This window comes from Gossypium hirsutum, chromosome A01 (assembly GCF_007990345.1).
Source record: "Gossypium hirsutum isolate 1008001.06 chromosome A01, Gossypium_hirsutum_v2.1, whole genome shotgun sequence".
Taxonomy (NCBI): domain Eukaryota; kingdom Viridiplantae; phylum Streptophyta; class Magnoliopsida; order Malvales; family Malvaceae; genus Gossypium; species Gossypium hirsutum.
The window spans coordinates 94,917,883-94,931,581 of NC_053424.1; the positions used below are offsets into that span (position 1 = coordinate 94,917,883).

The following is a 13,699-nucleotide window of genomic DNA, read 5'->3' on the forward strand; positions in this document are numbered from 1 at the left end:
AAAATCCAGAAATATGCTTCAGCCTTTTGGATAACCACTAGCTTGCTCTAAAAGTTGTTTACTTCCACCATCAAAAAGCAAATACTAGTTTGAGTGCTTTGACGTGAGATATAACATAATCTCTAGCAGACACCGAAGCAGTAGAAAGAGCTCATGCATTAGCATTAGCATTCACATTGATGTCCCTTGTAATTAATTCCTCAAACTCAATGTCTAAATGAATGTTAAGTCTTCTAAGTCTTCATGAAACCTTCTCAGTCTCTAAATCTAGCAGGAATAATTCAAGATTTTGACTACTTGATCAAATATCACAAGTGCAAGTATACTATTGTAACAAGTAGTATGATATGATCGTTCCCACAAAGAGCTAATAATCACCAAGTATTACTTTATATCCCATCAAAATAAATCGTTGATAGAATATTTTTAAAAACTAAATCTAGCAAATAAAATTAACAAAACAAATTAAAAGGAGTAGTTAATCAATATAAAAAAAAAAGTTGAAGATTACAATTTTACCCAATTTATAGCTAATTATTCTACTTCCACCTAATTTATTCTAACAAAGTTGAGTATTAAATTTTCTTTAACCCTTTTTCGAGAAATTAAAAATCTAACTTAATATAGTTACACAGGCATATTCCCATGCCAATAAATTAAATCAAATTGATTAAAAATAAACTCTGACCTAAAATGTTTAGGTATATTTCTATTTCAATTACTATTAGATTAAAAGTTATTCATTGTTAACCTAAATCATAAAATCTTTTTCCAATATATTTTTGTCAAAAATAATAGTTGATTAGACTATTAACGATAAAATGTGGGAATGAATAACTCCTCAAAACTGAGGAATGGACTAAACATGGAATTAGAAAAAAAATTAATTGATGAAATCATGGAAAATAGAACATGAAAAAATAAAAAAAGAGATGAAGAAATTGAGCCTTCTTACTAATTTAAATGTTTTTGGCTTTTAGATGAACAATTTTAATGTGAAAATATAAAATTACTCTTCTCATTTATATTGGGTATACAAATATAGAGGAATTTTAAATTACAAACATAATATATATTTGTAAAATTTATATTAAGTTTATAATTAAAATTTAAAATTTTAATATATATTAACAGATACACAATATATATTTAAATTTGAAAAAAAAATTATATACAATTTTAAATCTAAAATATGAGTTATACATCCAAATAAAATTTTACTTCAAATTATTCAATAAAGGGTTGATGAGAATCCAAATTAAACTACAATAATTAATATTTAAAAACATATTTTGAGAGTATGATAAAAGTAATATAACAAAATCATTATATTATTTGAATAAATAGAAAACAAGGAATATGAAGGGAAAAAATTGGAGTAACGTAAAGTGACATAAGCGAAAAACTGCTATGGTAGGGGGGAGCAGGTGGACGAGTGGTGTCTTGCCAACTCTTCGGTACACGCAGATATTTCCTTCCCTTCCCCTTCCCCTCCCCCTCCCCCTCCCCCCTCTCCTTCATCACTCCCAATGCCCCCGCTTCTCTCTGCTTCTTAACACAACAGCTCTTCACCAAATTAACCCCCCCCCAAAAAAAAAACAAAAAATAAGCTTCCTTTCCAGAGCCCCCGCTCTCTCGAATCTCGATCTCCAACCCAAAATATTTCATCAAACCAAAACTTATCTTTCAATTCATTATTATTATTATTATTATTATTATTATTAAAACTTACATTTTGTTCGTCTGTAATTTATGCCAATGGCTCACCAAACTTCTGATCGAATGACCTCTACTGGTACGTCGCCGTTGAATCATAATTCCGTAAACCAACAAACAAAAATTGAAATATGAGATATGATTTATGTCTTCTTTTTTAGGCTGTAAATTTTCAATATAGCTCTTTGGTTTTTTTTGATGTGTTCTTGTTTGATTTTATGGAAGTATCGAATGAGAAATGTGGAATCTATTGCGAGATTGTTTTGCTGGTTTCTTTTATTTATTTAAAGGATATTATTGGAGATGATCGTAGACATAATTAGCGTTTGGCAACAAATAGTATCATCGCCTAACCATAATTGTTCGACAGTTATGATCTATTCTTATGTGTTTATGTTTTCAATGTTTGACGTACTTGTTTACTTACATGCTGCACATTATTGTTCAATATTTGTTGGTTAATCAAAGATTTTGACAATGGTTTTGGAATTCTAGACTCGGCAGAGGTTTTCAACGTTATGGTTCTGGATAGCAACATCCTTTCTAACCCGAACGCTTTGACTAATAAGGTATATCGTTGCTTGCATTGCTTCATTTTGTTGGTTGCCTTGATTAGATTGATATTGCCATTGTTTTAAACCACTGCGCTCTGCTGACAACTGTTGTTTGTAATTGATCATTACTTAGGATGTTGTTATTTGTTCATTTATTTGCACAGGATTTGATAGCTGTTGGTTCCTTGAGGGATGGTTCATCCCATCAGTCGGGATTCATGCCATCTGTTGTTGAGTCCACGACAACCTATTTGCCGAATGCCTATTCTCCTGAGGCACAGTTCCATCAAGAAGGTTAGTTCCTCTGCATTTGTCATATAAAACTTTATCTTGTTTCTGTTAACCTAGTTTCTGATTTCATGTATGTTAAAATATATGTAGAAATCTAGATTAATGGTGTATCAGTATAAGGTTTACAACTTGGATATTTCTTAGGGAACTGATATTCATTCTTGTGCTGGTTGGAAGGGTAACTTATTTTGCTGTAAGCAATTCATCTTGTAAATATTTTTTTCCACTTTCTGGTCAAAGTGAAATTAAAAAGATTCAATATTTGACTTCTAATCTATTTGATGTGGGGAACATAGCGGTGGTATTTGAAGATAGAATCTACAAACCTTATGGCAGAAGAACTTCTTTGTATGATTACATTGTGGTTCCTTCGTAGTATCAATAACTGATCTTTGATTCACAGAATTTTTCCATGTTGGCTTATGATTGAATTAGAAGTTTTATCAAATTGTCTCCAAGTCTATACTGGACTTCTGTTAATAGTTGCATATCATTTTTAATGTTTGAGGTTGATGTTTTTCCTGTTAGTATTAAGAAACAATAATTTTTTTTCCTTTTTTAGATTCCACTGAAGGTGATTCTAAATTGGATGTGAGGCATGACATGCAATTTTATGGGCTACGGTTGCTTAGGCAGCTAGTTAGCACGGTTGTGGCTGGCAGAATAAGCTTTTTGAATGGCACATTATGCTCTTTCTTACTTTGCTCATTACTCATGAAGTTTTCTCTATGGTTTTGGAATGCAGTTCATAAACAGAGTTCATTGCTTCCATATGTTAATGCTGAGGGTTTGGACAATGGTTTTCATGTGTGTAAACCTACTATCTTTTCCAATCATTTATGATAATTACTATTTGTTTCATTTACTATTATTACTATTTGTTATTTTCTTTCCTTCTATGAATATGTCTTACAAAGGCGTTACTTTTGTTTACATTACCCAGGACATTTACAATGAAACTGCATCTCTTGGGTTTCATGGTCTTGGGCATAGTCCACAAATGCAACAAAGAGCTTATGCTCCGGTTTCATCTTATCTGCCTCCTGTTGGGGATCCTATCGGGCTGTCCAATGCAAGGCATTTCATCACCATAGATTCATCTTATCACCAGCCATCAGTTTCCCGAAATATTCCACATGTTACTTCAAAGGCCCAGTTTTCTCATTTAGAGTGTCCTGTAAATATTGAGCAACAATTGGTTGGAAAAAGATTTGGGCTGGGAACCAATTACCTTCCTCAGTCAGGATCATTTGATGGAGGAAGAAACTTCTTTGGAAGCTCCAGCAGTCTTTGCTCTTCATACCAAGGGTCTGATGGTTTTGCGGTTGGTGGATTCTGCTCAGACTGGTCAAAGCCTTTTAGTGGGAAGAGTTCTCTGTTTCGTCCCTCATATGCACCAGCTTCTCCAAAACGGGTTGGTTCACTAGAGTTTTCTTCAAACGACCCTGCAATGGTTAGTTCTTTTCCTATCACATATTTTAGGTAGATGGGAAGCTAGCCTTTTTATTTTCTTTTATTTTTCAGATTAGATGGCCATTGAAAATTTGGAAACATAAATTCCATATTTCCTAGCAAGTATTTTTGGCAAAAGGAAAAGCTATATCATGATTGGAGTTGGGCATGCAGCTAAGAATGGTTATAGAGCTTCTCCCTTCTCTCTCTTTCTCTTTAGGGGTGGAGTGGAGGTGTTAAAGAGGTCATTGAACTTTAGTCTTGTTTGATTAATTCAACTCTTAAGTTGGCTTAATTGGCACCCGCCATAGAAAGTGGTTCTTGTATTAATAATGCAATTGGCTGGTATAAATACCAACTTTTAAGGTGATCAAGGAAAGAACACAAATCTAAGCTCAACTCCTAGAGCTGTCCAGCAATTTTAACTAAAAAAATGTTTAAGATCAAAGCAAATTTGAAGGCACAAATACTCTATTCTCACCAAAACAGGCACCACTTCCCACCTTAAACTATCTTAGTCTAGCCAACAATATCACTATCTTTTCTCCTCCCTCTCTCTCTCTTTCACCATCTAGCATTACTACACAACTCTGTTGATTTTGCATTCTCTAATATTTTCTTGCAATAAATTGTTTCATGCTTAATCATATTGTGTAATTATATAGACACGAAGCCTTAAGTTCTCCATTGAGTTTTTTCAGTAAACTGCCGTCAATTTCAGTTTTCTGCCATTCTTGTAGTTGTCAGTATTTGGTAGCATCTGACTTTGCTTTGACTTGTTGAGAAGAAGAAAGTCAGGTGCTAGCATGGCTGTAGAGAGTGGAGAAAGTCAGGAGGCATGGCAGTGGTGCCTGAGAAAACGAGAGCTTTTATGGTATTTGGTTTTGTTGGTCCTATTTTGTTTTTGCCACCCTTGGCATCTATTTCCTCTTTTTAAATTGGCTAGTTGCTAAATGATCATGGTAGGATCGATAACCAAGACCCTAACAGGTAAGTAAATCCTGCAAGATGCTAGGTCAGTAGAGGAGGGTAGCCTGTCTATAAATGGAATATTTTTATCTGATTAGTTTCATTGAATTGAAAATAGAAGCATAGGTACTCTATTCTAAATTTCAGGGATGTATTTTGTTGTTGCTAATTTCAGATTCTTGAAATAGGTTCACCTTTCATGTGACCTTTTTCATTTTGGCCTTAAAATCTCAATTCAGCTTTTTGTCATTTGCTTTCTGGCAAAAGGAAATGAAAGAACTTACATCAAGTTGATAGCATGAACTTTGGAGTTCCCAGATGAACATGTGTAAATCATGCGTCATGCATCATTTCTCCTGAGCAGCATTTGCTTAAGCTTTCAATGGATCAACTCGTGTAAAGCATGCATCATTTCTCCTGAGCGGCATCTGCTTAAGCTTTTACCTTTTTTTTTTCTTTTTTTTTCCGTCCATTCAAGCTCAAAAAAGATTGAGGAACTTATATTAGTGCCTCTTGGAATTGTAGCTCAAGTGGTAGCTAATTTGCTAATCCTTGTGTTGCATCACATGATTGTGTTTTATGTTGAAGAATGTGACTTCATGATTTTGGTTTGCATCTTTGATTTATCATTAGATTGTAATCCTGAGATGTCTCTAGTTCATTAGCTGTGAAATTGATACAGTTCAACTGATTGATTCTAGTTTATTACCTAACAGTTAAATCACCTGCAGGTTTCTTTTCAAAAAGGGCCATTTAATGGGTTTGGTTGTACTAGCTCCAGCTCTAGAGGCTACAGTGGTAGCAAAAGTGATCAACGTTCTTGTCATGGCAGTGTCTCTACTAATAGTTTAGGAATAAGTGGTCATAACTGGCCTACGCTTGCTGAAGCAAGACAAGGAGGGAGCTGCAATGACTTCTCCTGCAGTTGTACTGTAACGCTTGATACACTAAGTGAGCGTAATAGGGGACCTAGGGCATTTAAGCCGAAAACACAGATAACTACGAAGGGTTTTATTGTTGATAGCAGCAAGAATGGCACAATTAATGGCATTACCAATGGATCCTACAACCGACAGAATTTTGTCACTGATTATGAGGGTGCCAAGTTCTTTGTGATAAAATCTTATAGTGAAGATAATGTTCACAAGAGCATTAAGTATGGTGTCTGGGCAAGCACTCCTATTGGCAACAAAAAATTAGATACTGCTTATCATGAGGCAAAAGCTAAACAAGGAACATGCCCTGTCTTTCTCTTATTTTCGGTAATCTACCTTATATTGAATTCCTGATGTTGGAGAGGAAAAATGAAAAACAAAAAATGATGCTGTCATTTAATTTAGGGTTAATGTAAATTTTGGTCCATAAACTTGATATAGATCCACTTTGATACTTGTATTTTTGTCAACTTTGTTACCTGAACTTGACAGCTTTTCCCATTTAGTCCCCAATTTTGGATTTTGTAAGTGTGATGACATGGCACTATGAGATTGTGTCATGTTATCACCTGAAACTTTTTTAATTTTTTACTTTTTAGATTTCATATAATTATTTTATTTTCAGGTGATGCTGTGCACAATCTCAAAGTGCCATGAAATCATACTTTTACATAATCTAAGTTCAGGTGCCAAAGTGGATAAAAGAAGTACCAGTACCAAACTGGACCAAAATGTCAAGTTCAGGGGCCAAAAAATACATTAACCCTTCAATTTAACTTACTAAAATAGTTGATAGATAGAATTCAGTAAGCGGTAATGATTATGAACTAGTAGCTGAAATCCCTAGTACGTAATACATGTACTTTCCTTCTAGTTTATTTGTAAGTAGAGACCACGAATGAGAAAATGAAATTAACTTAGTTGTTCATATGTTATGCATGCAGGTCAATGCTAGCGCTCAGTTTTGTGGAGTGGCTGAGATGGTGGGACCTGTTGACTTTGATAAAAGTGTGGATTATTGGCTTCAGAATAAGTGGTCTGGGCAATTCCCTGTAAAGTGGCACATTATTAAAGATGTCCCCAATAGTCAGTTCCGCCACATTCTACTAGAAAGTAATGACAACAAGCCTGTTACTAACAGTAGAGATACTCAAGAGGTAAGGATGCATTTGAAGTTGACACTGTATGGTCACTTTTGCTTGCTGATCAGATTTTTGGTGTGTCCGGTTGCATTCATATATTAGTTTCATCGTGGTTATTTTAACTAGAGCTAATGAGGTGATTGTGTTAGTCCATAATTGAATTCTATTTGACCAAAGCTAACATGAAACTAGTCTACAATTCCAGTGCTCACTTGTTTTTTTTTTTTTCTCTCAAGTAGATACTTGGGTGTACTTACGATTTTTGTTGAAATGTAAGATGTATAACTGGATAAACTCAATGAGACAATGTACATTACAGAGCTAGAAGATAACCAACCTTGTTTCCATTTGAATTTGTGAATTGGCATGCATTGCATTAACATCAACTTGTCATGTAAGAGGTATTGAGCATGCAAGCAAAATCGCACATGCATTGCTGATATGTAAGACCTGATGATGCGTCCTTCCTATGAATCCAGTTTCTGCACCATTGTACTTATTTTGTCTGAGTGTGGTTACATCAAGTAAGGTATAATCTTTCTTGTCTTTCATTGCAACGCGATTGAATGGTATCTGAAGCTGCTGCATCAAATAATATTTGCAGGTGGAGTTTGAACAGGGCATTGAGATGATAAACATTTTCAAGAATTATGAAAGTCATTCTTCAATCCTTGATGACTTTTATTTTTACGAAGAGCGGCAAAAAGCAATGCAGGAAAGGAAGGCCAGGCAGCTAACCAGCCTAGTGGCTTCCGATGATTTAGTGTGTGAAGCATCAAACCTCGTCTCACTCCCTAATGATATCGTGAAGAAAATGTCCAAGAGCTTTGCAGAAGTTCTTTTGTTAAACGAGAATGAGCAAGCAGGCGGAGGAACTGGAAAGGTGCTCTCTGCTGCCTGTGGAGGCCATGGTAGATAGGGTGCAACTACAAATTTGGCCAACAAGGAAACAAATATGATGGGTAGGGAATGACAGTTTATACCTTTATACGCATATTACGAAAAGTGGGTTTAAATCCAACCAATGCCATCTCTTACGTTGATCTCGTGTTTGTTTCTTTATTATTTCCTGCCTCGCAAGTTTTGAGAAGGCACCTAGTTTGGGTTATCTTGGTTTATGGATTTTATTTGTTTAGATTAGATAGACATATTCTGCAGCAGTCCGTAAGATAGACTTGGTTCATAACTTTATATCGTATGTATACACTATATATACCTCAGCTAATATATCTAACTAATTTTATTCTTTACAAAAAGCAAAGGAAACTTACAAGGAGAAATGGTGAAGTTGTATGAAAAGGTTGGGAGTCTAATTCTCTAGGAGCCTGTCTGTCTTTGTGTGTGTGGATGGTGGGTACTAGGATAGCATTATAGACTGGACTTGGGTGGGCTTCACCTCTAGTCCTTTGCTCTTTTTCTTTCTTCAAATTTTAAACTTGCTGCGTTAGTTATAAAGGAAAATATAATAGAAAACAAAAAATTGGTAGAAAAGGTCCCAACAGTCCAAAATGGGTATGGTAATTGTAGTTTGCACTCTGGGACTGGAATGCGGTATGTAGAGGTTCAGAACAGATTATTAGTAAAATTATGAGTATAGCAATATATTTTTAATGCCTTCAATCATGTGTAGCGGTGGTGTCTTTGTGGTATCGGCATGTGAGGCAGTTCTTGTCCAGACAAGTGTGTTCACTGTTCAGTGTTCTGGCTTCACGGGCCTAATGTCAGCCTCGAAATCGTATGATAATTGTTGGGTTTGAATTAGTTTTGAAAACGTTATGGTTAATGTCTAATAGTTTTTTTTTCCTCAAGAATTGAGCCGAATATCAAAGTCATTGGGCAGACCCAAATCCAATTTCATCAAGGTGGATTTTAATTTTATTTAAAGGGAGGGGTAAATTGCAACCAAAAAAGAAGTTTACAATTTAACACCCATGTTTAGTTTTGTTTTCATTTTGGTCACTATGATTCTATTGACAAACGGAATACCAACGGGCTGGCCAAATCAGCTTTTTTTTTCCCACCAAATAATTCTTTTTTTAATTTTCCACCATCCTCCGAGTACAAGCAACTAATACTCAACCTCGACACACTGCCTCCATAGTCGTTTCTCCATCATTAATCACCCTCAGCTCCACCTTCAACACCCACCATTCCGCTCTCATTCAATCTTGCCTCAACCCTCAATTTCCATCTTCAAAACTTTTATCATACTCTACACCTAAAGTCAACCACTGCCATACTCCACCATCCCAACTAAAAAAACCTAATAATTCTTATACCCAAACAACTTGCAGACCAAAACCTAAATTAACCAACAACCAAAGGAAAAAAAAAACACCTAAGAAGCTCCTTGTTTTGGAAGCCCCAAATCATAAACTGAAAACCCCAAAAAGGTCAGAAACGAAATAAACAAGCAAAAACAAATGAAGCATCTTAAGTTCGAATAGCAAGATCTAGGAGGTGGTTTGACGATCTGAACAGTGAAAGAGTAGCTCCGACCAAAAGGAGCAACACACTTCGGAACCAAGCCAACCAGACAGCTACCAGCGGCCGACTTGCATTTTTGGCTTCGAACATTTCTTGGGTTTTCGAAGGATTCGGGCATCTTTCAAGGAAATCTAAACCATAGAGACAGAAGTCTATAGATCGGCGATCTCCGATTGACACTCCGACGGTGGCGATAGATCTAACGGCGACTAGGGTTTAGAGTGATTTATAGTAAAATGTTAGTGACTAAAATTAGCAAAAACAAAAAAGAAAAAGAGATGTATATTATACAAATCCAAAATAGAAAATAAAAAATATGATCTGGCCAACCACGTTGGAATTCAATCGGCTAATATACCCATAGTGGGTAATTTTTTTTATTAAAATGAAAATTTATGATAATTGAGTGATTAGGTATAACTTATCTAAAAAATTATGAATTTATTATAAATTAATAAATTGAACTAAAACCATTTTAATTTAGAAAAATCATAGTAAAATCCAACAAAATACTATAGTTGATATCCATTTTCTTTTCTTTCTCAATCACGGATGACATATGTTTATACATTCATTCAATCTAAATATAAAAAAATAGAGATTTAGAACATATTAATCCGAAAATAATTAACCACCGTAAATCGCAGAATATGTACTAATATACCAAAAATTTAGAACATATTAATCCGAAAATAATTAACCAACGTAAATCACAGAATAAGTACTAATATACTAAGTATCAGAATATTCAAACAATCACCCAAGTCGAATTATTATTAAAAAAAAAATCATGAAACAAGTACCTAGAGTTAACATCTCCCCTAAATATGATGATTGAAGTTAAGAAAGTAAGTACAAGAATGGTAAAATCATGTTGCAGGTGCAGCTGAAACAAAACACGAAAACAAAAGGAATTTCAAGCATTTTTAGTTCACTCCCATCCCATGCATGCACACCGCCTAAAACAGGGAAGCCAATCCCGGTGGGAGTGCATACAAAAATGATGCCGATGCAACCAGTAACGTGAAACCAACCAAGTGAGCAGTTTCTAACTTTGTTCCACCGGAGTTATTATCAGTATTCTCTGAAGCACTTGACGGTGTCCCGGTGGATGGCGTCGTCGGTGTTGAGGAAGAATTTGTAAATATAGCCGCGTCTGGTGAGTTTGGTGCTAATCCAAGAAGCTCTATTCATTCATTCCAAACACAACATGCACTAATTTTATTACATATCAAAGCAAAAGGAGAGAAAAGAGAGGTTACTACTTACTTGGGCAGTCAGTGACGCTAGCGTTCTTCAACTGGCAAGCAGAAGGAAGTTGAAGAAGCTTATCTTGCTGAACGCCTAAGCTCTTAAGATTCTGAGCCCCGGATGCCTGGGTCTGCTGAAGAATATAACACAAACACTTTGGTTCTTCTTCTTTTATACTCGAAACCGAACTGCAACACTCCTTTGAAGGTTTCTCCATCTTCCCTTGCGCAAAGCTCAAACAAGTCATCACGCTCTGTAAATCTTTGCTGCACTCTTTGGCTAACCCACTCTCATCACCCGCACCAACCACCACCACCAAACTCATCATCATCACCTTCACTGCCCAACCCTTTCCCATTGTTTGAGTTCAGAGTCTTCTTCACACAAAAATATCTTGGAACTACCTATGAATGCGTATATTTATGGAAGACTGAAATTTTAGGGTTTAGTATTAATGATGTGCATTTGAATGGAAAGAGAGGATTGTTTGTGGAGCGTTGATATGTCACACCTGATGTGGAATCAGCTGTGGTGATGTTAAGATATAAATGGAGGCCCCCTCTCATTAGTTGGGCGGCAAGCAGAGTAAGGTAGGGAGTGACAAGTTGTTGGTTTTACAAAGAGGAGTTTAAATGAGGTTGCGCTGGGCAGCCAACCGTGGTGACAATTGGTTGGTAAATTAATTAGAAATTTTATTTTAACATAGGAAAGTTTTAAATGTTTGCGGTTTGGAAATTGGAACTTCATTAATTATATAGGTTAGTGTGCTAAAAATTGGGAGCTGGATACTTAATTTAAATTGAGTCAAATATTTATTGCCACCTTAAAATATATAAGACTAAGAATTAAGATTAAACAAGAAATGAATTATAGGTTTTATGGTTAAAGTGCTAGAATACTTTTCTAGACCCAAATTTAAGTGCCTATCTTTTCAATTTTTTTTTTTTTATTTTCGGCAATTTTGAGTAAACTACTTGTGTCGCACCTATGGTTTACTAACCCTAGATATGTAATCAATTCTTTCTCCTATTTTGGTTTTCACTTTGCCCATTTTTCAAATTCTTTTTTTTTTCTTTCATTCTTGCACCATATTTTCAATCTTTGGACTGTTGATTCTTTTTCTTTCATTATTGAATTGTTCCCCAATCCTTTAATTTCTATTGGTATTCAGAATTGTCGTTAATAACATTTGATATTTTTGCCAAAAAATGGTAAGTACACTTCATTTCAATGATTAAATTTCGTAATTTTTTTTATTTAAATAATTAAATTTCGTAATTTTTTTGATTTAATTAATTGATTTTTCGGATCTTGCCAAATCTTTGATAATATTGTTAAAATCTTGATATCAACCGTTAATTCATGTGTATTTATTGTTGAAGGATCGAACTAAGTAAAAAATAATCTGAATTAATATGTACAAATATAAATATAATAAAATTATATAATAATATAATAAGATTTTTTTAGGTATATAATATTTTAAATATGATAGATATAATCAAACATCCCGTTCCAATAATAAATGGAAACAATTATGTTTGGTTTTTTTATCTGCGTAAATTTTTATTTGTAATGGTTATACAGATTCATATATGTTAGTATAAAATTTTAATATTTTAAATTAAAATTTAATTTTGTATCTTAATTATTTTACTTTTTATATAACATTAAAAATTAAAATATAATCACTTAATTAATTATTAAACATAATTAATATTTTTATACAAATAATTGTATATATATGTATATATATGCAATTGAGCTATATTTATATATAAAAGAATTTTTTTAAAATACAAATAAATTCAAAATGATAATATTAAAACACACTGATCCTGATGTCTACGGGGATAAAACAAAAATGACACATTTATGTATAGGGTGGAAAGTAAAGGGTAATTACCCTAGGATCAAAATGTAGGTCAGTCTCATTTATAAGCTCCCATTATTGAAAATGGATGAGGTGAGTGTCCTTTTCTGTTTTATAAGTTCAATGGCCTTAACGAAAGAGATAAATCTTATCTTAACATGATAGATGAGTTCATAGGATTAAGTATAAGCATTATATTGAATCGGGTGAAAATTTTTAAATTAATTGAGTTGATAAGTCTTATTTTATTATTTTAATTTGATTTGAATTTTTCGAATCAAGTCGAGTGAAATGAAATCTAAGTCAAGTCAAACTAAATCGAGTAAAATTATTTTAGTTAAATTAAAAAATTAAAAAATTAAAATCTTATTCTAGTATAATTAATTTCATGTTAGACTATATAAATTTGAAACCATGTATATTTCAGAACTTTTTCAAAGCAAAATAAGAAAAAAATACTTTAGTATAACTTGAATCATTAATTAATTAATTTAGGTTCCAAAATTATTATTTTAGAAAATTTTTAAAAATTTAACTTTCTTTATATACTCTTTAGAATTTTTTAAAAATTTTTTATAATTTTTTTAAAAATAAATTTTGGAACTTTTATAAAATTTTGAATTTTTGAAAAATATGTTGAATTTTTTTAAAATTTTTAAAAATTCCTTTGTACATATCGTCCCACCCCATACAATGTAATATGACATGTTTAAAACAGATCAATACAGTAGCATTTAATATGCTTTTGACAGAACAATGAGGTAGCAATCATTATGCTTATAACAATTCGATACAGTGGCAGATATTATGCTTAAAATAGATCGATTCAGTAACAAAAAGGCATGCTTATCATGTGTTCAGTTTAATGGTAACATAAGGTAGGTTGTACGTACAATCACAAATACAGACACCATAGGCATGTATATTTCATTAAAAATTCATGCAAATATATAATTTTAATTCAGTAAATCAATTCAAGGATTCTAACATTATTCATATTACCAGGGACTTAATTGAATAAAATAAGAC

The 13,699-nt window shown here is 33.4% G+C and overlaps 2 protein-coding genes across 3 annotated transcripts; one reads left to right on the plus strand and one right to left on the minus strand.

The window, feature by feature from the left end:
* The first annotated feature begins 1,380 nt into the window (after window positions 1-1,380).
* Window positions 1,381-9,469, plus strand: LOC107916526 (YTH domain-containing protein ECT1). 2 transcript variants are annotated; one of them, XM_016845793.2, is made up of 8 exons: window positions 1,381-1,795; window positions 2,212-2,285; window positions 2,435-2,564; window positions 3,307-3,368; window positions 3,505-4,014; window positions 5,714-6,244; window positions 6,862-7,074; window positions 7,664-9,469. In XM_016845793.2, exons 1-8 carry the CDS (start codon window positions 1,753-1,755, stop codon window positions 7,976-7,978), a joined length of 1,878 nt encoding a protein of 625 aa, XP_016701282.2. In that variant the 5' UTR covers window positions 1,381-1,752; the 3' UTR covers window positions 7,979-9,469. The 2 variants fall into 2 exon arrangements, with proteins under 2 accessions (XP_016701282.2, XP_040964851.1); XM_041108917.1 differs by lacking the exons at window positions 1,381-1,795; window positions 2,212-2,285; window positions 2,435-2,564 and adding an exon at window positions 3,192-3,209.
* Window positions 9,470-10,293: 824 nt separating this feature from the next.
* Window positions 10,294-11,478, minus strand: LOC107916527 (non-specific lipid transfer protein GPI-anchored 1). The gene is made up of 2 exons (XM_016845794.2): window positions 10,816-11,478; window positions 10,294-10,732 (listed from the first exon to the last, which is right to left on the minus strand). Exons 1-2 carry the CDS (start codon window positions 11,153-11,155, stop codon window positions 10,506-10,508), a joined length of 567 nt encoding a protein of 188 aa, XP_016701283.1. The 5' UTR covers window positions 11,156-11,478; the 3' UTR covers window positions 10,294-10,505.
* Between the last annotated feature and the right edge of the window lie 2,221 nt (window positions 11,479-13,699).

Excerpts from the sequence above, each read along its gene's own strand:
- LOC107916526 (XM_016845793.2), top strand. The coding sequence starts at position 1,753 with ATGCCAATGGCTCACCAAACTTCTGATCGAATGACCTCTACTG. Across the intron at positions 6,245-6,861 it reads CTGTCTTTCTCTTATTTTCG|GTCAATGCTAGCGCTCAGTT; the intron begins GTAATCTACCTT and ends TTATGCATGCAG. Across the intron at positions 7,075-7,663 it reads ACAGTAGAGATACTCAAGAG|GTGGAGTTTGAACAGGGCAT; the intron begins GTAAGGATGCAT and ends TAATATTTGCAG.
- LOC107916527 (XM_016845794.2), bottom strand. The coding sequence starts at position 11,155 with ATGGGAAAGGGTTGGGCAGTGAAGGTGATGATGATGAGTTTGGTGGTG. Across the intron at positions 10,733-10,815 it reads TAGCGTCACTGACTGCCCAA|AGCTTCTTGGATTAGCACCA; the intron begins GTAAGTAGTAAC and ends ATGAATGAATAG.